General features: G+C 47.8%; 1 protein-coding gene across 1 annotated transcript in view; it reads right to left on the reverse strand.

Annotated features, from left to right (window-relative positions):
- Positions 1-2429: 2429 nt before the first annotated feature.
- The window catches only part of COL22A1 (collagen type XXII alpha 1 chain), a 268070-nt gene continuing 254552 nt past the window's right edge, over positions 2430-15947 (reverse strand). Inside the window, exons 58-63 of the mRNA XM_058564983.1 lie at positions 13747-13791; positions 11110-11289; positions 9535-9601; positions 6745-6927; positions 4804-4881; positions 2430-2794 (exon numbers count right to left, since the gene is read on the reverse strand). Coding sequence (XP_058420966.1) covers positions 2607-2794; positions 4804-4881; positions 6745-6927; positions 9535-9601; positions 11110-11289; positions 13747-13791 — 741 coding nt within the window. The 3' untranslated portion in view covers positions 2430-2606. The remainder of the gene's footprint in view (positions 2795-4803; positions 4882-6744; positions 6928-9534; positions 9602-11109; positions 11290-13746; positions 13792-15947) is intronic.

The following is a 15947-nucleotide window of genomic DNA, read 5'->3' on the forward strand; positions in this document are numbered from 1 at the left end:
TTGAGTGTCTGAGAACCCCAATAATCAAAACAGTCTTTAGTCTTACCCAAATCCTTCTTTCTGTTGTATAAAACCCTTCTCCTACTTCTATTCTTAGTGCATACAATGAACAGCTTAAAATACAGGAGCAAAATGAAATGTGAAGAGAAAAAAACATTCAGGGCCTCGGAGAAATGGATTCTACCCAAGGCTCTGTGGCCTGAGACAGGCTCCCTCTGTGCCTCAGTTTCCCTTTAGACTAAAGAACTATTTTTCAAACTGTAGGTTGCAACCCATTGGTGGGTCACAACATCTATTTAGTGGGCTGTGATGAGCATTTTTGTGTGTGTGTGAGGAAGATTAGCCCTGAGCTAACATCTGATGCCAATCTTCCTCTTTTTGCTGAGGAAGATTGGCCCTGGCTAACATCCATGCCCATCATCCTCTACTTTATATGTGATGCCACTACAGCGCAGCTTGATAAGCAGTGCGTGGGTCTGCGCCCAGGATCTGAACCTGCGAAACTCGGGTCACTGAAGCGGAGCACGCAAACTTAACCTCTACGCCACCAGGCCAGCTCCTGGAACATTTTTTTTTTAATGAAATAGAATAGCAAATGTTAGAGGGCATTGTGTGTGGTCAGGATAAATATTGTATCGTCAAACTCTTCTTGTTTTATATTTACATATGCATCTACTAAGTCACAAAGAAATTGTAATTCTTGCCATGAATCATGGTCACAACTTTTTAAGTCCCTGGATTAGAGGATTTCTAAGGTCTCTGAGATTGTTTCTTCAAATGGAAAAGTGTATTCTATGCACACAATATCCGTGTGTCTTATACAGTTGTGAGAATACACAGAGATGCTAAATGTGAAAGGGCTCAGGGAGGAGGTCCTCTCATTCTGCACTGACAGGATCTGCTTCCTCTGGATCCTGACACACATCAACCCCCCAGAATCAGCACTAACCAGCTGAACAAGAGGACCACGTCTTGCATCCTATTTTAAAATCATTGCAATAATAATTTTCTACACATGGAATCTTCCAACATCTTTGGATGTTTGTACTCCTGGTTCCCAAATCAATTAGAATAATCTAGAATGGAGGTGATAAAAAGGAGGTGCTTGATAAGCATATGCTGTATGAGTCTGTGTGTGGGGACTGCTTGGGTGATGGACAAATGAATGGATGGATCAACCAATCAATAAATCAATCAAGACATGAACAAATGCTGAAAGAGTATTCTTTTAGACCACTGGTAAATCACTCAGCCTCTGGACACACCTTGGCAGGATGAGGCCCTCAGTCTTGCTGAAATCAATTTGCCACCCTTCCTTCACTCCCTCCCCACAGTGATCCTGCAGAGACATGCACATCCAAATGGCTTCTTCCATAATGTAAAATGCAGAGCGGCCCCGATGATGGGTATGATAACGAATTGCCCAGAACTAGCTCAGCCACACACACTTACTCACCCACCTGTGCCTTTAGCACATGGACTGGACGTGTGGCTCTGTGCTAGGCCTCCCAGAGGAAAATGACTCATCCCTGTCCTTGAGGGGTCACATGCAGGTGGACGAAGGAGGCAAGAAAGGAGTCGTCATGCGGAACCGAGGAGAAGGAGACTAGGATTTATTGAGCACCTTTTCATGCTGGGCATGTCACATGCACACATACACTCAACATAATTTCTTTCCGAGGCAGAACCCTGGAGGCACAGATTTCCCAGCTCTGGCCAGTGCCCCAGCCCACTGCCCTCCGTCAGGAAAACATGGGCGTGGTCACCAGATCCCTTATTTTATAATTCAAGTGAGTGAAACCAACAGTAAGGAGCTTGAAGGAGACCTATCCATGGCTTGGAAGCCAAATTAATGCTCAAGGGATGCTTTCTCCACACCAGCTTCCCCATCTTCGGCCTCGACATAGGATTCCATGAAGCTTTGCCAACCCAAGTGCCATCATTTCACTTCTGCAAGCTTGAAACACCAAGGTGGCCACATTTGCTCCCAAAGGACCGATTCTGTGCTCTCTATGCACGCTTTCCATCAGCAGGTGAGAACAACCTTCATGTCTGCAAATTCTTTCTCTTCCTGCTTCACTTGTCTCTCTTGGGAAGTGGTGACTTTCGGATAGTTTCTTCTTGGGCAACCTCTGGGCACGACGAAAAATGGAAACTCTTTGCCTCATTTTCTTAAACTTTCCTTTTGAGGAAAGAGGTCAAGTTGGCGAGCATCTGAGCAGGGTTTCATAGCACCAAGTGTTTCCTTAAAATGGGCAGTTACGCTTCAGTGGGGGCTGTCAGAAGAACCGAGAAAAGTAACGCACTGCCCCACAAATCAAGTTTTCCCAACTTTAGAGGAAAGGAAAAAAACCTCAAAATGTATTACCATATGAAATAATAATAATAATAATTAACAATAATAATAATATTAATAATAATCTGACCGACCGGCAGCATCTGTTGGTTTTAATAATTTTGAGGTCTCGCAGGAAAATAAAACAAAAACAAATGATAAAAGAAAGAAAAAACACATGGCTGAAATGTTTCAAGACCTCTGGCTTTCCGTCAGGCTCTGAGTTCAAGTTTCAGAAGTCCACCGCCATCTCCTGGCGTTCCCGAATCTTCTAGGGGCCCTTCACATTACCGGATCTGGCAGCGAGGCTGGCAAAGTAGGCACACTGGGAAGGGTCACACTGGCCAGGGGGGCCAGGAGGGCCTGGGGGTCCAGGACGTCCAGCTGGTCCTGTCTCCCCCTGAGGGCCGGGACCCCCAGGGAGCCCATCTTTAGCGTAGCCAGGTTCTCCAGGTTGACCTGGTACAAGAAGCAAAAGAAACAGTAGTTGGTTCAAGTTCCTTCTGGAGAAAATGAGCCCTGCTTTCACTGCTTCCTTCAGTGTGAACTGAGGACTTGAAACACCCTCAGAAAGAATACCCCATGGTCTGGGGGTTCTGCCCTGAGTAATCAGAATGGTCCACCTGGATATCAGGTAGTGGGAGTGCCTTCATCTGCAGGAGGGGTTGTCTTAACTGTTTGGACAAAGACAGTAATCAGGGCTCCATCGGAGAGAAATAAACAAGTGTAGACCAGTTACGGAACATGTTCTCCATCATGAGATAGATGTGAAACCAGGCTTTCTATGTTCTTACAGGTTCTAGGAGATGTATCTGAGTTGGAAGTGGGACATCAAGTCCTCATCATTAATCATAAGCCCCAATTCATGCGTCTTTAGAGATACCTGGAGACATTCCATTATCCAATATCCAACTTGTCCCAAATATTTCGTAGTTTCTAAGTTTTATCTAAATGCTAAATTTGAACCATATATTTGGACTACATTTATCTATTCTGCAAATCATAGTCAAAGGCAATGTAAGTTGGATGTAACTGACACTTAGATAGCCCAAAATTTAGACGCAGAAAATATTACCTATAGATAAACTTCTATGCCTCCACCTATTCAGCATTATAATATCATATGTAATCAGTTGATCTCTCTCTCTGTTTCGGCAACTGAGAAGCTCAGCACTAAGTATTGTAGTCAACCCTAACAATGATAATGCCTCTTAAGTCTTAGCAATCACCATGTTAAAAAATCTGAGTCCCCCTATAACATAAACAAAAAATAGACTGTTCCCTTTAAAAGATCTTTAGTCATTTCATAAATTCTAAAATTCGTGAATGCTTTGGTAGTAGTCATTTCATCCATAGTCCTGCCGAGACCAAATTTTGAGACAAGCAATGATTCATTCCTTCATCTGGGAACCACTGAAGTACTGTGATTATCTCAACCTCATATTGGCAGTTATCTGCCCCTTCTAAAGGGTTTCTGTCCTGCCTTTTAATCTTTACTTGAAATTGCCTTATTTTAAAAAATATTCTCAATATTATAAGTTATTGGAAGGTAAGCTGTCAAAAATAAATATTTACAATGTATTTCTAGTTATCTTCTCATGAGAATAACAATACATGTCGACTGTAGGAAATCTGAAAAACCAAGAAGATATAAATACTAAAATTAAAATTATCTATAGGCCTAATGTTAGGAAATGATCTCAAGTAATCATATAAACTAGAATTAAATAAAAATAGAAGCCTCAGTGAGGTGGAGTTTGTAACAATCAGCCTAATTTCTTCCACCTTCTGCTTCTGAGCCTCACCTTGGAACACGATACTGCTCCAATCTAGAGATCTTCCCATATAGCCACTAGGTAGGGTGACAAACTTGTCCAGGTTTTAAAACTGAAAAGTGCCATGTCCCAGGAACCCCCTCAGCCCCAGACGAGCCAGAACTGCTGGTCATGCTGCCCCTTGGCCAGCATCCCTCAAAATATGTTCTGAGAAATAGTAATGTGGTATGAACACATGCAAAGTGGAAGAAAAAGCGTTCCACGTTCAAGCGAGTTTGGGAAATGCTGGCTTAAACAAAATAAACATTATTTCTTATGCACGGTTCCTTAGCACGTGTAAGAAATTCATGTGCATTAGGAACGACTAAAAGGGAACCCGGTCCCCGGCATTGCCCAGACTTGTTTATTGCAAATTAGCTTTTGTCAGGACCATGTCATAGGATTTTTAACTCATGGGTTACACTTCAAGAACTCATGGGGTATACTGCAGTTTTATTAATAAGTCAAGAAGCTGGCATTTGAGAAAGATTTAATAAAAACAAATCGGTGTTCCTGTCTCCTGGTCAGTTACACCTACCCATTTCTCCCGGCCGTTCCTGAGGCCTGTGGTGATGCAGGCGGAGAGCCGCTGTGTGTTTCTCACCCCATCGTGGACGGCTACCCCCACCCTGGGGTTCCAGACACCATCCTTACCTGGGATTCCAGGGGGTCCCATCTCGCCTCGGAGGCCAACACCAGGTGCACCAGGGTCACCTTTGGCTCCTCGCTCCCCTGGTGAGAAAAACATGCCATCTGGTGGTGGAGACCCATGACAGGGCAGAGACAGGGTCCCAGCCTGCAGGAGGGGCAGGGCCAGCACTGTGCTGCTGCAGCCTTCTAGTCAAAACCACGCTTGCTCACACACACTCCACACTCGGACCCATAATTCCTGTTCACACACTCACTGACATACATTCACACTCACGTACATACTCACATTCAGAAATACACACATGTGAACACCAAAATAAATGGACATTCCCTCCTAGAAACATGTTCAAATACATGTATTTACTCGTAAATATTTACTCAAGCACATAACTTCTCAATTACATACACACATACACACATTCACACACATATTAGCAAATGTATACACACGCCCTTATACACATACAGATTCACTCAAACACAGAAACCGAGTGCACACACCCACACACTCTCTCCTATACATAACATATGTCCACATACATCCGCTCACACATGTCTACACTTCCCCAGGTTCTCAAAGCATTTCACCTGACCTTTTTTCCAGAAGGAACTGGGCAATGAGCAAATTTAGCATCCCAGGTCATATGGGCATATACATAAGACACAGCTCTACTCTCAAGAAGCCTGAAATCTAATAGGATAGACAAAACAGGGCACAGAGAGCATTCGAAATATGAAACAGAATGTGATAAGCACCATCACAGGAGTTTAAAACCACAACAGACCTTCAGAGGAGAAAGGGTCCACGGCCCCTGGGAGAATATTTAAGATTATATGTGAGTTAATACTGTACAGATTTAACTAAACTGTCTTTGTCAACTTTTTTTTCATCATTTACTTTTTTTCCACGTCGTTTCCAGAATATCTCCAATACGCAATGTTATATATTCTTTTGTAATCCAAACTTAAATTTTGCAAGTTCATAGAGACTGTACACCATTCTTGTTTATTGCTATAATTATTACATTTGGCCAGTATTCTGTCACAGTCTGAAGTGTTCCCTACTTTATGCTTTCTTACTGATATTTATTTCATGTATTTTGTTTTAGGAAGCCATATAGGTAGGACTTGCACATGAATTTAACAAGTTCAGTAAGGAGAAACACTACAAAGAATAAATGAATGAATAAAGAATTAGGGAATGGAAGATTGAAAGAGGAAGATGTTAGGGACATCCATTTCCCTAACCCCAAGGCACGAAGTGGCAGCTGAAGCCACACCCTGGGCGTCTTCCCCACCCCATGTTTATCCCTCGCCGGAGAGCAGGAGTGAACGATCAGGTTGGTGAGTTTGGCTTCAGGTCGCTCATCACTTTCACATCTGTCTGCTGCAGAGATAGGGTATTTTGACCTGCTGCCACCCCGCGCTAGGTGAAGTGGGACTTGCGCTGCCCTTGAGGAGAGACCCACCTGTCCAGAGCACCTATGTCCAGGTAAGGCAGTCTACCTAAGAGCTGGAGAGGTAGCAGCCATTTTTAGCTGCAGTTCCAAGCCACTTTTTCCATTTTAAAGCTGGTGTTTAATGCCCACTTGCCTGGAGATTAAACGTCTTACTCCTCAGTTAGTTCTAAGCTCAGAAGGGGAAAAGGGGAATTTTGTACCACTCCCTTCAACTCGAGCCGTGGAAACAGAGAGAGAACAAGAGAGCAGGAGGAAACTGATCCAGTCTTCCTGGCAGAAGCATAATTTTGCAAAAATGTCAAGTATGAAAACCTCTTATACATATGAAAAAATTATATGATGCCAAAATTCAGGGTGTTACCAAGCTACAGGGATGAGAATGGAATAAATTATGCATATTCAGTTGGAGGTGCGCCTCACATGCTAGTTCCTTCTCAGCCCCCCTGCAGACCATAAAGCACATCTCCTCCGGGTCATCACTCACCTTTGGGACCTATTGGTCCAGAGGGTCCTTCCAGACCCACCTGCCCGGGCCGTCCTGGCTCCCCCATCAGGCCTGTCCGGCCTGGAAGCCCATCTTTTCCAGGGGGCCCTGGGGGCCCAGGTCTGCCTTGAGATGACTTCACACGCGTTGGGGGCATCTGGGCCAGGAGGTAGGCAAGTTTGGCTATGGAGCAGGAAAAACAGAGAGGCATTTCATGAAAGAGAGATAACAGACAAAGGACAGGATGGCAACTCACGGCAAAGCTCAAAACTGGAGAGACAATAACAATGGCAGAACACCACCAATATAAACCACACCAGGAGCACACTACTTAGCACGTGTGGAGACTTGTACGTGCGCCCTCTGCCTGGGGCTGGCCACAGGGGCTGATTCAGTCGCTGATAACCATCACTGCCTCTGGAACCAGGCTGCCTGGGCTGGGATCCCAGTGTAGCCACTGCCAGCTGTGTGGCTTGGGCGAGCCACGTGACCTCTCTTACCCTTCATTTCCTTTTCTATAAAAGGGAGGCAATGAAATAACACCCATCCCAGGGGGTCGGTGTGAGGATGGAGTAACGAGATAGTGAGACAATGCGTGCAGAATAGTGCCTGGCACACGGTAAGTGCTCAGTGGACGCTGGCTGCTCCAATCACGGCAGGACTGACAGCAGTAACAGCAGCATCAGCATCAGCAGCAGTAGAAGGAGTTGTTGTAGTAACTGAGTTGGGAGAATTGAGGCTTGGGGCGGGATTTAAGTGGCTTACACAAAGCTATTGAATGACTTATTTGAGTGTCAAATTCCTCATCTATAACCTGAAGGGCTAGGTATGATGTCATTAATGATCCTTATATCTAAAATGTTAAGATTACAGAATTGGTTGAAAAACCCACAGGTACAACTGCTGGCTGCCACGTGTTTCTACTGCACTGGGGATATAGTGCCCATCCAATGGCCACCAAGAGCTGTCTTTGTTTCCTATACAGTTACAGACCATCAGGCTAAGCTTCTTATCTTGCACATGATGTGACTGAGCCCAGAGAGGCTGGGGGCTGCCTAAGCCCTCTGGGTTTTGGTGATAAGACCAAGGCAGACTCAGGGTCCTCTGAGCACCCCGGTGATTTGCTCCCCTTCTTTGCACACGAGGTGGCAGGAGGGTGTGGTCTAGCTCTGAGACCTGGGCAAACAGCTTCACTTTTTTGAGTCTTGGTTTACTCATCTTTAAAGTGGAGTTGATGCTTCCTCCTCCAAAGGTCGTTTGGAAGAAAGGATTCAGCCCAACAGATGTTCCATCTGAACTCATTCAAAACAGGTCTTGTCTCTGCTCTTGGGCTGGAAACTCTCCCAGGGCAGAGGCCATTTCTGTCACTGATAAATTTAACAACCAGAAGGCAGAACGTGGAGACCCCTAGACAGGAGACCTCAGGACAGACCCACCCAGTGGTACCCACCATTCCAGCCTTTGGTTTCCTTCTTTTCATCACCTCCCTCCCTTCCCCACCCAACCCCAGCTCCTTGCCATCTGCTCCAGGTAATGGTCTCTGGCTCTCCTGTGAATGGAGATGGACCATGTTCTCCTGGACTTTCCAAGAAGGCTAGGATGAGGGTCTTCTTGTTCAATGCTGCATCCCTGTACCCAACTCAAAGACTGACATATGGTAGGTGCAAGATAACTGTCTAAGACATGACCACATGAAATAACTGTGCCCTCCCATTTGGTCCATCTGTGCCTGGGAAGACTCATGGATTTCTCATCTTCCTTGTCACAGAGTTGTCTGTGACCTTCTTGTCCTAACAGTTTCCATTACCAAGGGAAGTGGGAACATGGTGGTTAAGAGCGAGGATCTTCAGCGAGGCTGCCTGCATGCAAACCTGGTCAGACATTTACCACCTCTTTGGCCTCCAGTAAGTTACTTAGCTTCTCTGCTCCTAGCAACTCAGCTCCCAACCACGAGATGGCTGGGAGGTTTCCACGAGTTAACATGTGCGAGTGCTTAGAACTCCACCTGACATATGGCAAGCCCTACAAGCTGGCGTTATTACTATTATCTTCCTACCTTTCTTCCTCCCTGAGAATCTGCTATGTGTCAGGCTCATGCGAGACTGTAGGATTTAACAATAAATTTAATACAGTAGGATTAAAAGGATTCTAGCTCCTTGAAAGCACTGTGTGTGCCTGCTCCCCTCGGGGTCTTTGCACATGCTATTCCAAAGGACTGAGGTCTCATCTTTTCTTCCAGCTCAGACAGCCCCTCCTCCAGGAAGCCTTCCCTCATCTGTTCCCTGCCCTCTGAATTATCTTAGGTACTTTCATCTGTCCTCTTTCAATGCCCTTTGTGCCAAATTAAATCACAGAACTTTTCTTATTGTATTGAAATCATCTTATCTGTTTCCTTATCCATCTCTTCCCCAGGGTGGGCAGAGAGTTCTGTGAGGCCCACTGCAGGCCTACCAAATTGCTTGTTAATTAGATAAATGATTGAAGGCACAGAATAAATGGTTGATCGTGGCAGAGCTGGTTTTGTTGATGGTGAGCTGCCCCTACTAGAGGTAATCAAGAAGAAGTAACTCAAGCTTCACTACAGAGAAGTTTAGAGAGGGATCTATTGGATCCCTGCTGGATCCTGCAAGGTGCTCCTCAATCCTGATTTCTACACATAAGCTAATCTTCAGACACCTTTTCTAAACTGGGTTGCAGAAGTACCAAAGGATGAACAAAAGCACTGCTTCCAGGCACTTAAAAGCACCCAGGCCCGCATCGGAACGGCTGTGATAAAGTCCAGCTACTCACTTTCCAGCTGTTTGCTGAGTTCTTCTTGGATGAGCCGTCGGAGGGTGTCCAGGGATGGAGATTCCCCCTAAGAGGGAGGAAAGGTGGAGTTATTTATCTTCCCAGTAACTCCTGCCACCCAAGACCCTTGATGGCTCAGGAAGCCAAGAGGGTCGTGGGCTATATGGACCATATTTTCATACCACATTTTCCTCGTCCAATCCTTTACACATCTAGAATTTTCTTCCTCTTACCATGTCATGCAGGCAGCATCATCCCATTTTATACAGCAACCCAGACTTCGGGCTCTCTGAGGCCCCTGCTGCCCCTCCCTCCACACCCTTCCCACTCCTTAGCTGTATCTCCTCCTGCACAAATCACTTTCCAAGCACTGGACCTGGGCGGTCTGGCCCCGAGTCTGCCCCTGCTTTGGCTCCAGGCTCACATGGTGACTTATTATTCTTAGAAGAATCTATGAGAGTGTTCCTCACATCATATTGGCTCATTCCTCATCATATGACTCCTTCAGGACAGTGTCCACCCGCCCAGGGTGAGGGTCTCACTGTGTTCATCTCTGCAGTCCCAGCATCTGGCATGGGGCATGGCATGAGATGGATTCCATTTCCTTATTCTCTTTATTTTTCTGGACAAGAATCTTTTATGACAGTCCCAGAATGTCCATTTTTACCCGCAGTGGCAGGACCAGGAGGGCTTGGTAAGGACCCCAGGGGGCTTTGGAAGCCCACCAAGTCCTCCAGCCCCTGAACTTGGCAGAGAGACAGGCTCTGGCTGCCCAGCCTCTTTCAGGGTGGCTGGAACTCAGGCCACCATGAAGTGACAGAGCCACAGAGCGTCAGAGCTGGCAGGGACACTGGAGATCCCCTAAACCTATGCTCTGAGGACTGTGAGGGTCTCCAGAGGACCATGTGGCCTACTGAGAAGGGAAAGGGAGGCCATGTGGACTGGACAACCAGCCCCCACCAACGCTTCCACCAGGGCCAGTCTTTTTCTTCCTATAGCCGATGTTACAAGTTGGCATAAAATAAGAGTTCAGCCACTGGAATAAAATATGTTCAAAGAAAAAAAAAAAAAAACCTGCTTTAAATAGGCCTTTGCTTTTCATTTGGCAAAAGTGAGACCTAGAGGGAAGAGCGAGTACCCCAGGTGGGCAGAGAGAAGAGAGGAAAAGCCAGGCATAGACCTAATAGGGAGCCATCCCAAGGAGAAGCTCGGATCACAGAGCTGGCTGTGTCTTCTCAGGCGCCTTTGGCACAGGGTCTTAGGGCAGAAGAGCTCTCCAGCCCAAGGAAGGAGGATTGCTTACACTGGGACAGAAGGCAGACCAGGAGAGGGACTCTACATTTGAGCACCTCTTAAGTTATGCACGTTATTTTCCTGAATCATCACAACAAACCTGTTAGGAGAAGATATCCTTACCCTTTTTGACAGACATGCAAGAGCCAGCTCAGAGAGGGAAAGTAACCTGCCCCTGGTCACACAAGTGACTGGGATCTATAATCTGGCCCCTCTGAAGGCCACACACCTTCCCTTAGGCCCCAAGGAGCCCCAAGTGTGAGGCAACACCAGCACACTTACCCTCAGTCCCGGAAATCCTGGCTGGCCTGGAGGCCCCGGGGGCCCAGCCGGTCCATTCTCTCCAGGTGGTCCTTGGGGGCCCATCAGGCCTGTGTGGCCTTTGTGGCCTGGGATTCCAGGGTCCCCAGGCTGGCCCTTCCCGCCGGGAGCTCCTTTGTCACCTTTGACCCCGGGATCTCCCTAGAGGAGGAAGGAGGCGTGTCAATGAGCAAAAGACTGAAGGTGCACCGGGGCAGACAAGTCTGCTGCAGCCGCAGGAGGGATCCCCCAGGTCTCTGGCTCCCGGGCACTGGAAAGGAGACCTCAGTCCTGGCAGACCCCTGTCTCAGAGCTGGTTGCACAGATGAGGACGCGGGGCCCAGAGAGACAAAGCCACCTGCCCAAGGTCACGCAGGCAGTCTGCAGAGGACAAGACAAGAACTCTGTCTCCAAATCCCAATCCCGCGTTCCACCCAGTAGTGTGGCTGCATCCGCCTGCCTGGAGAAGGCAAGTCACCAAAACGACTGCCAGAGCTGCGGGCCCACGTCTGCCGCCATGTGTCCTCTGTCCGCTGCAGGGACAGCGGCACTCTCTAGACAGAAGTGTCTCCCTCGCAGGTAATCTCCCGCTCCCTTCTCTCAGCTCTAGCGGGCCCACAGAGGATGACACTGCCTGGGATCCTTTTCTCCCTATCGCTGACCCAAAGTTTAAAGTCCTGGATCAATGCTTTGGGAACCATGGCAACCATGGGACCGTCCAGTCCTCTGCCTTCTGTGCTACTGTGTGTCTAACCAGCAAGGCCCAGTTGTCGGTGGGTCTGAAAATATGGTGGCCACATTAACAGCCTCCGGGTATAACAGGACTCCATTGCTGGCATGCAGCAGAGAGAGGGCGGAACAGGGAGAAAAAGAAGAGAAACAGATGATAACTGGAAAGGTGCCGTGGCTGTGAACATGACCCAGAGCCAGAGAAAAGGAAGACTGTGCAGTTAGGAGACATCTCCCACATATGTGCTTGGAGGCAAAACAAAAGGAGCAAATAATGGACCACGTCTGATAGATTGTGGAGTAAATAAAAGGTGTCTGCATATTGATAACAATAACACATACCCACACGGTTCTGCATGTACACACTCGAAAGATAAAAGGCAAATGCACAGTGATGGACCTTGGGAAGGGGACAAGGACTAAAGGGCGTGGTGGCAGGGTGCCTACTTTTTGTTGCATTCACATTTTTTGCAATTTGCGTTGTTTAACTGTGTGTCTGTCTTGCTTTTACAACAATAACAAAAAGAGCAGTGAATTATTAAAAAAATTAATTTAGCCAGATTCGAAGGAGTCACCTCAATTTCTCATGTGTGATGCATTTCATGGGGTCATTGTCATCCGTGGGTGATCTTAAGTTCCGGGGTCGATGAGAGTCCTGGAGCTTCAAGCACCTGAATACCGAGGCCCCATCACACTGTGGTACAGCATTTCCTATTCATTAAACATCTCAATATCGCTTTGCGGTGAGAGGACTCGTCCATATTTCAAATGTTCCCAGGAGTGCCAAGGAATGGGGAGCCTGAGTCCCCCTGGCAATGTTCCATGAAACCACTTAACAGGGGAAGGCAGCTCTCCATTTATTGATTAGGCATGAGAGGATAAATTCATATTTGTGGTCTAATTCCCTGGCTCCCAACCAAAACTCAAGACACTCCCGGTAGCCATAGCTCCCAGGGATACTCGTGTGACACTGGCATGGGGGAACCTCAATTCCTTCTCAGCCACAGCCGCCTTCCTTGGCTCCATCCTTAGGAACCAAGAGCCACAGGACAGAGGAATCAAAGCCACTCAGAGGGAGGGAGGGAGAGAGATCCAGAGAGGCTGAGAAGCCCTGACATTCTCTGCTCCCACTTTTCTGTCTCCTCTGGCCTGCAGGGGAAACTGGCTCCTCACCCATCCAACTCGCAAGGAAAGCCGAGATAAATTCTCTGCAGGACCACAGAAAACAAGCCGGGGGTGGGGTGTGGGGTGTGGAGTGGTGGTGACATTCATGTTTTGCAACAGTGTGACAGTGTGACGGTTGACCAAATGGAGGATTGTGGGCAAACGAGATGTTTAATTCCTCCAAAGAGAGCGACAGTCATCACGTCACAAGTGAGAGAACGCTCCCCTCCCCCCGCTGGCATTTCTGCCACAAAAAAAAAAAAAAAGATTTTCCCCTTGTTGGTTTTTTGGAGGAGTGAAATGTAAAGAAAAGCTTTCTGAGTGTGGCGCCAAGGCAATTCATTATGGGAAAATCTGTTCCCTTGTCACTTCCAGCGAGAAATCTGGCTCCAGGCAAACTGGCACTTTCTGAGCCAAGCACGTCATGCTTGGGCATTGGTACATGGAGAGAGGGAAATCTGTCATAGTCTCAGAACACTTGCCTTTGAATTTGTAATTGCGGTGATTTTATGCCTTAAAATAACAACCAAAAAAAGAAAAAGAAAAAAAATAACACCATTGACTACAATAATATCAAGGGAAAAGAGCCTCCCTTTGTGGGGCTCATGAACACAGATGCCACCATGCCAGCCACCTCTCCAGGCCTGGCTGGTCACTAACCGCCTTGGACAAAGTCCCCTGGCCACCATAAAAAGGTCACATTCTGGAGCTACCTCCCCCACTTACCCTTTCTCCTTTGGGTCCTGGTTCTCCAGGCTTCCCAGGGACACCCTGCAATGAAACCCCAGGGAGGATGGTCACTGAACCACGGCCACCCCACCTGTGCTGGCATCTTTGCCTTCTCAGTTCTTCTACACGATCCTGTGTGCTGAGGAGAAGGGATCTTGAGAAATCAGGTCCTCCAAGAGCTCCTCGCTACTGGTCCAGTCATTGCAGGCATCGGCCTGCTTCTCTTCTCTCCTCCTGCTGAGGCCCACCCTGGACCAATGGCACCAGCCCACGGTCGGGCCCTCGAGGATTCCTCCTCTACCACTCTCAGAACAAATCCCACTCCCCTTAACACACCAGGGAGACCCTGCATGAATTGGTCCTCGATAATCTCTCATTGCCCCCGCTGCCCTGGCTGACTCTACTCCCACCAAACCGAATGACTTATATAACTCCCTGATGCAGGGAGCATGCGGTGCTGCTGTTTCGTGGTCTTTGTTGATCATCTTCCCTCTGCCTGTAGCATGCTCCCCATCTGTTGTGAACTGCATGTTTGTGGCCCTTTAAAATTCATATACTTGAGGCCGGCCCAGTGCCATAGTGGTTAAGTTTGTGTGCTCCACTTTGGCAGCCAGGTATTCACAGTTCGGATCCCGGGCGCAGACCTACACATCGCTCATCAAGCTATGCTGTGGCAGGCATCCCACGTATAAAAGTAGAGCAAGATGGGCATGGATGTTAGCCCAGGGCCAATTTTCCTCAGCAAAAGAGGAGGATTGGCAACAGATGTTAGCTCAGGGCTAATCTTTCTCATCCAAAAAAAAAAAAAAAAATACAAATGTTGAAGCTGTAATCCCCAATGTGATGGTATTGGGAGGTGGGGTCTTTAGGAGGTAATTAGGTTTAGATGAGATCCTGAGGGTGTCGCCCCCGCCTCTGCGGGGACACTTTCCTGCTTCTGGGATCCACTCCACCTGGAACGTGCCTGCATTCCTCTTTGCCCCAGCCCCTCTGCCACTCCCCCTGGGAAGCTTTAGCTAGTCTCTCTGGCCAGCGTCTGTCCTCACACATGTGTTACTTTGCCACTGGCTGACATCCAACTTCCTTTCTCCCCAGATGAGGTGACAGGGGTGTGTTATCTGCTTCCCTCTTGGGCCACAAGCATTTGGAAAGCAGGGCCTGTGCGTCTTCACGTCCCAGCTCTCTCTGTTCACATCCCCAGCCCTGCTCTGCACGTAGCAGGTGTTCAGGAACTATGAACTGTAGGGCTTGGAATCGGGGATCAGTCAGCCCAGGGCTCATGTCCCGTCTCCTGCTCCATAGATAGAAGGATTCTCTAGAGAAGAAAACCAAGAGAGCAAACCATCTCCAGCTCTTCCAAGCAGGGACAAAATCTGTCGTTTCAGTCCCAGCTCCTTTCAGTGCATCCCCTTAATGCAGGGGCCACACTCAGCCCTGTGACCTGTGCAGAGGGGAGGTGTGAGGCACAGCCATCATTCTCACAGGCTCACAGCCTGGCCAAGAGGCAGACACTGGCATGACTGATTCTTACAAGGAAGATGGGTTTATTTCTGTAACAGAAGTACAAAAAGGAGCTCGGGACCCTGGGAGAAAGAGTATGATTCTGTGTGTTAGGAGGCATGGAATCTTGAAGGACAGATAAAATTTAATAAGCAGAGGCAGTAAGGAAAGCCCCGTTAGGTGGATGGAAAAATGAGGACCAAGCACTGGAGATGGGAAGTGGGGACATGGTGTGCACAGGGCAGCAGGAGGCAGGAGCTCACATTGGAAAGAGAGAATGGGGTCAGATTGGGGAAGACCTCGGTGCCTGCTCAGAGGCTGGACGTTAGCTGACAGGCAACGGGGAGCCAGAGAGAGTGTAGGCAGCAGCCCTCAGAAGCAGGAGCTGGCCGTGTTTTCCCTCCACTCTGTCCAGCGAGCAGGAGGAAACAGTGATTGATCAATGAGTGAGCAATACGCCCCGTGAGTGGAAAGCTTGGCTGGGGCAGGGGGCAAATGCTTCCCAGATACGGAGCCATTTGATCTGGCTTCAAGGAAGAGACCCTCTCCCTCCCCCAGTTAAGAAAGTAACCCAAAGGCACAGAGTGAAAATGGGTCTTCCTCATTCAAGAGGGAGTGTGTGGACTTTGAAATGGATACGAGGATTACCACAGAATTCCTTTCTCAGCATTCATTCATTTTTTATTCATTTCTCATCA

This window comes from Diceros bicornis, chromosome 21 (genome assembly GCF_020826845.1).
Source record: "Diceros bicornis minor isolate mBicDic1 chromosome 21, mDicBic1.mat.cur, whole genome shotgun sequence".
In the NCBI taxonomy this organism is placed as follows: domain Eukaryota; kingdom Metazoa; phylum Chordata; class Mammalia; order Perissodactyla; family Rhinocerotidae; genus Diceros; species Diceros bicornis.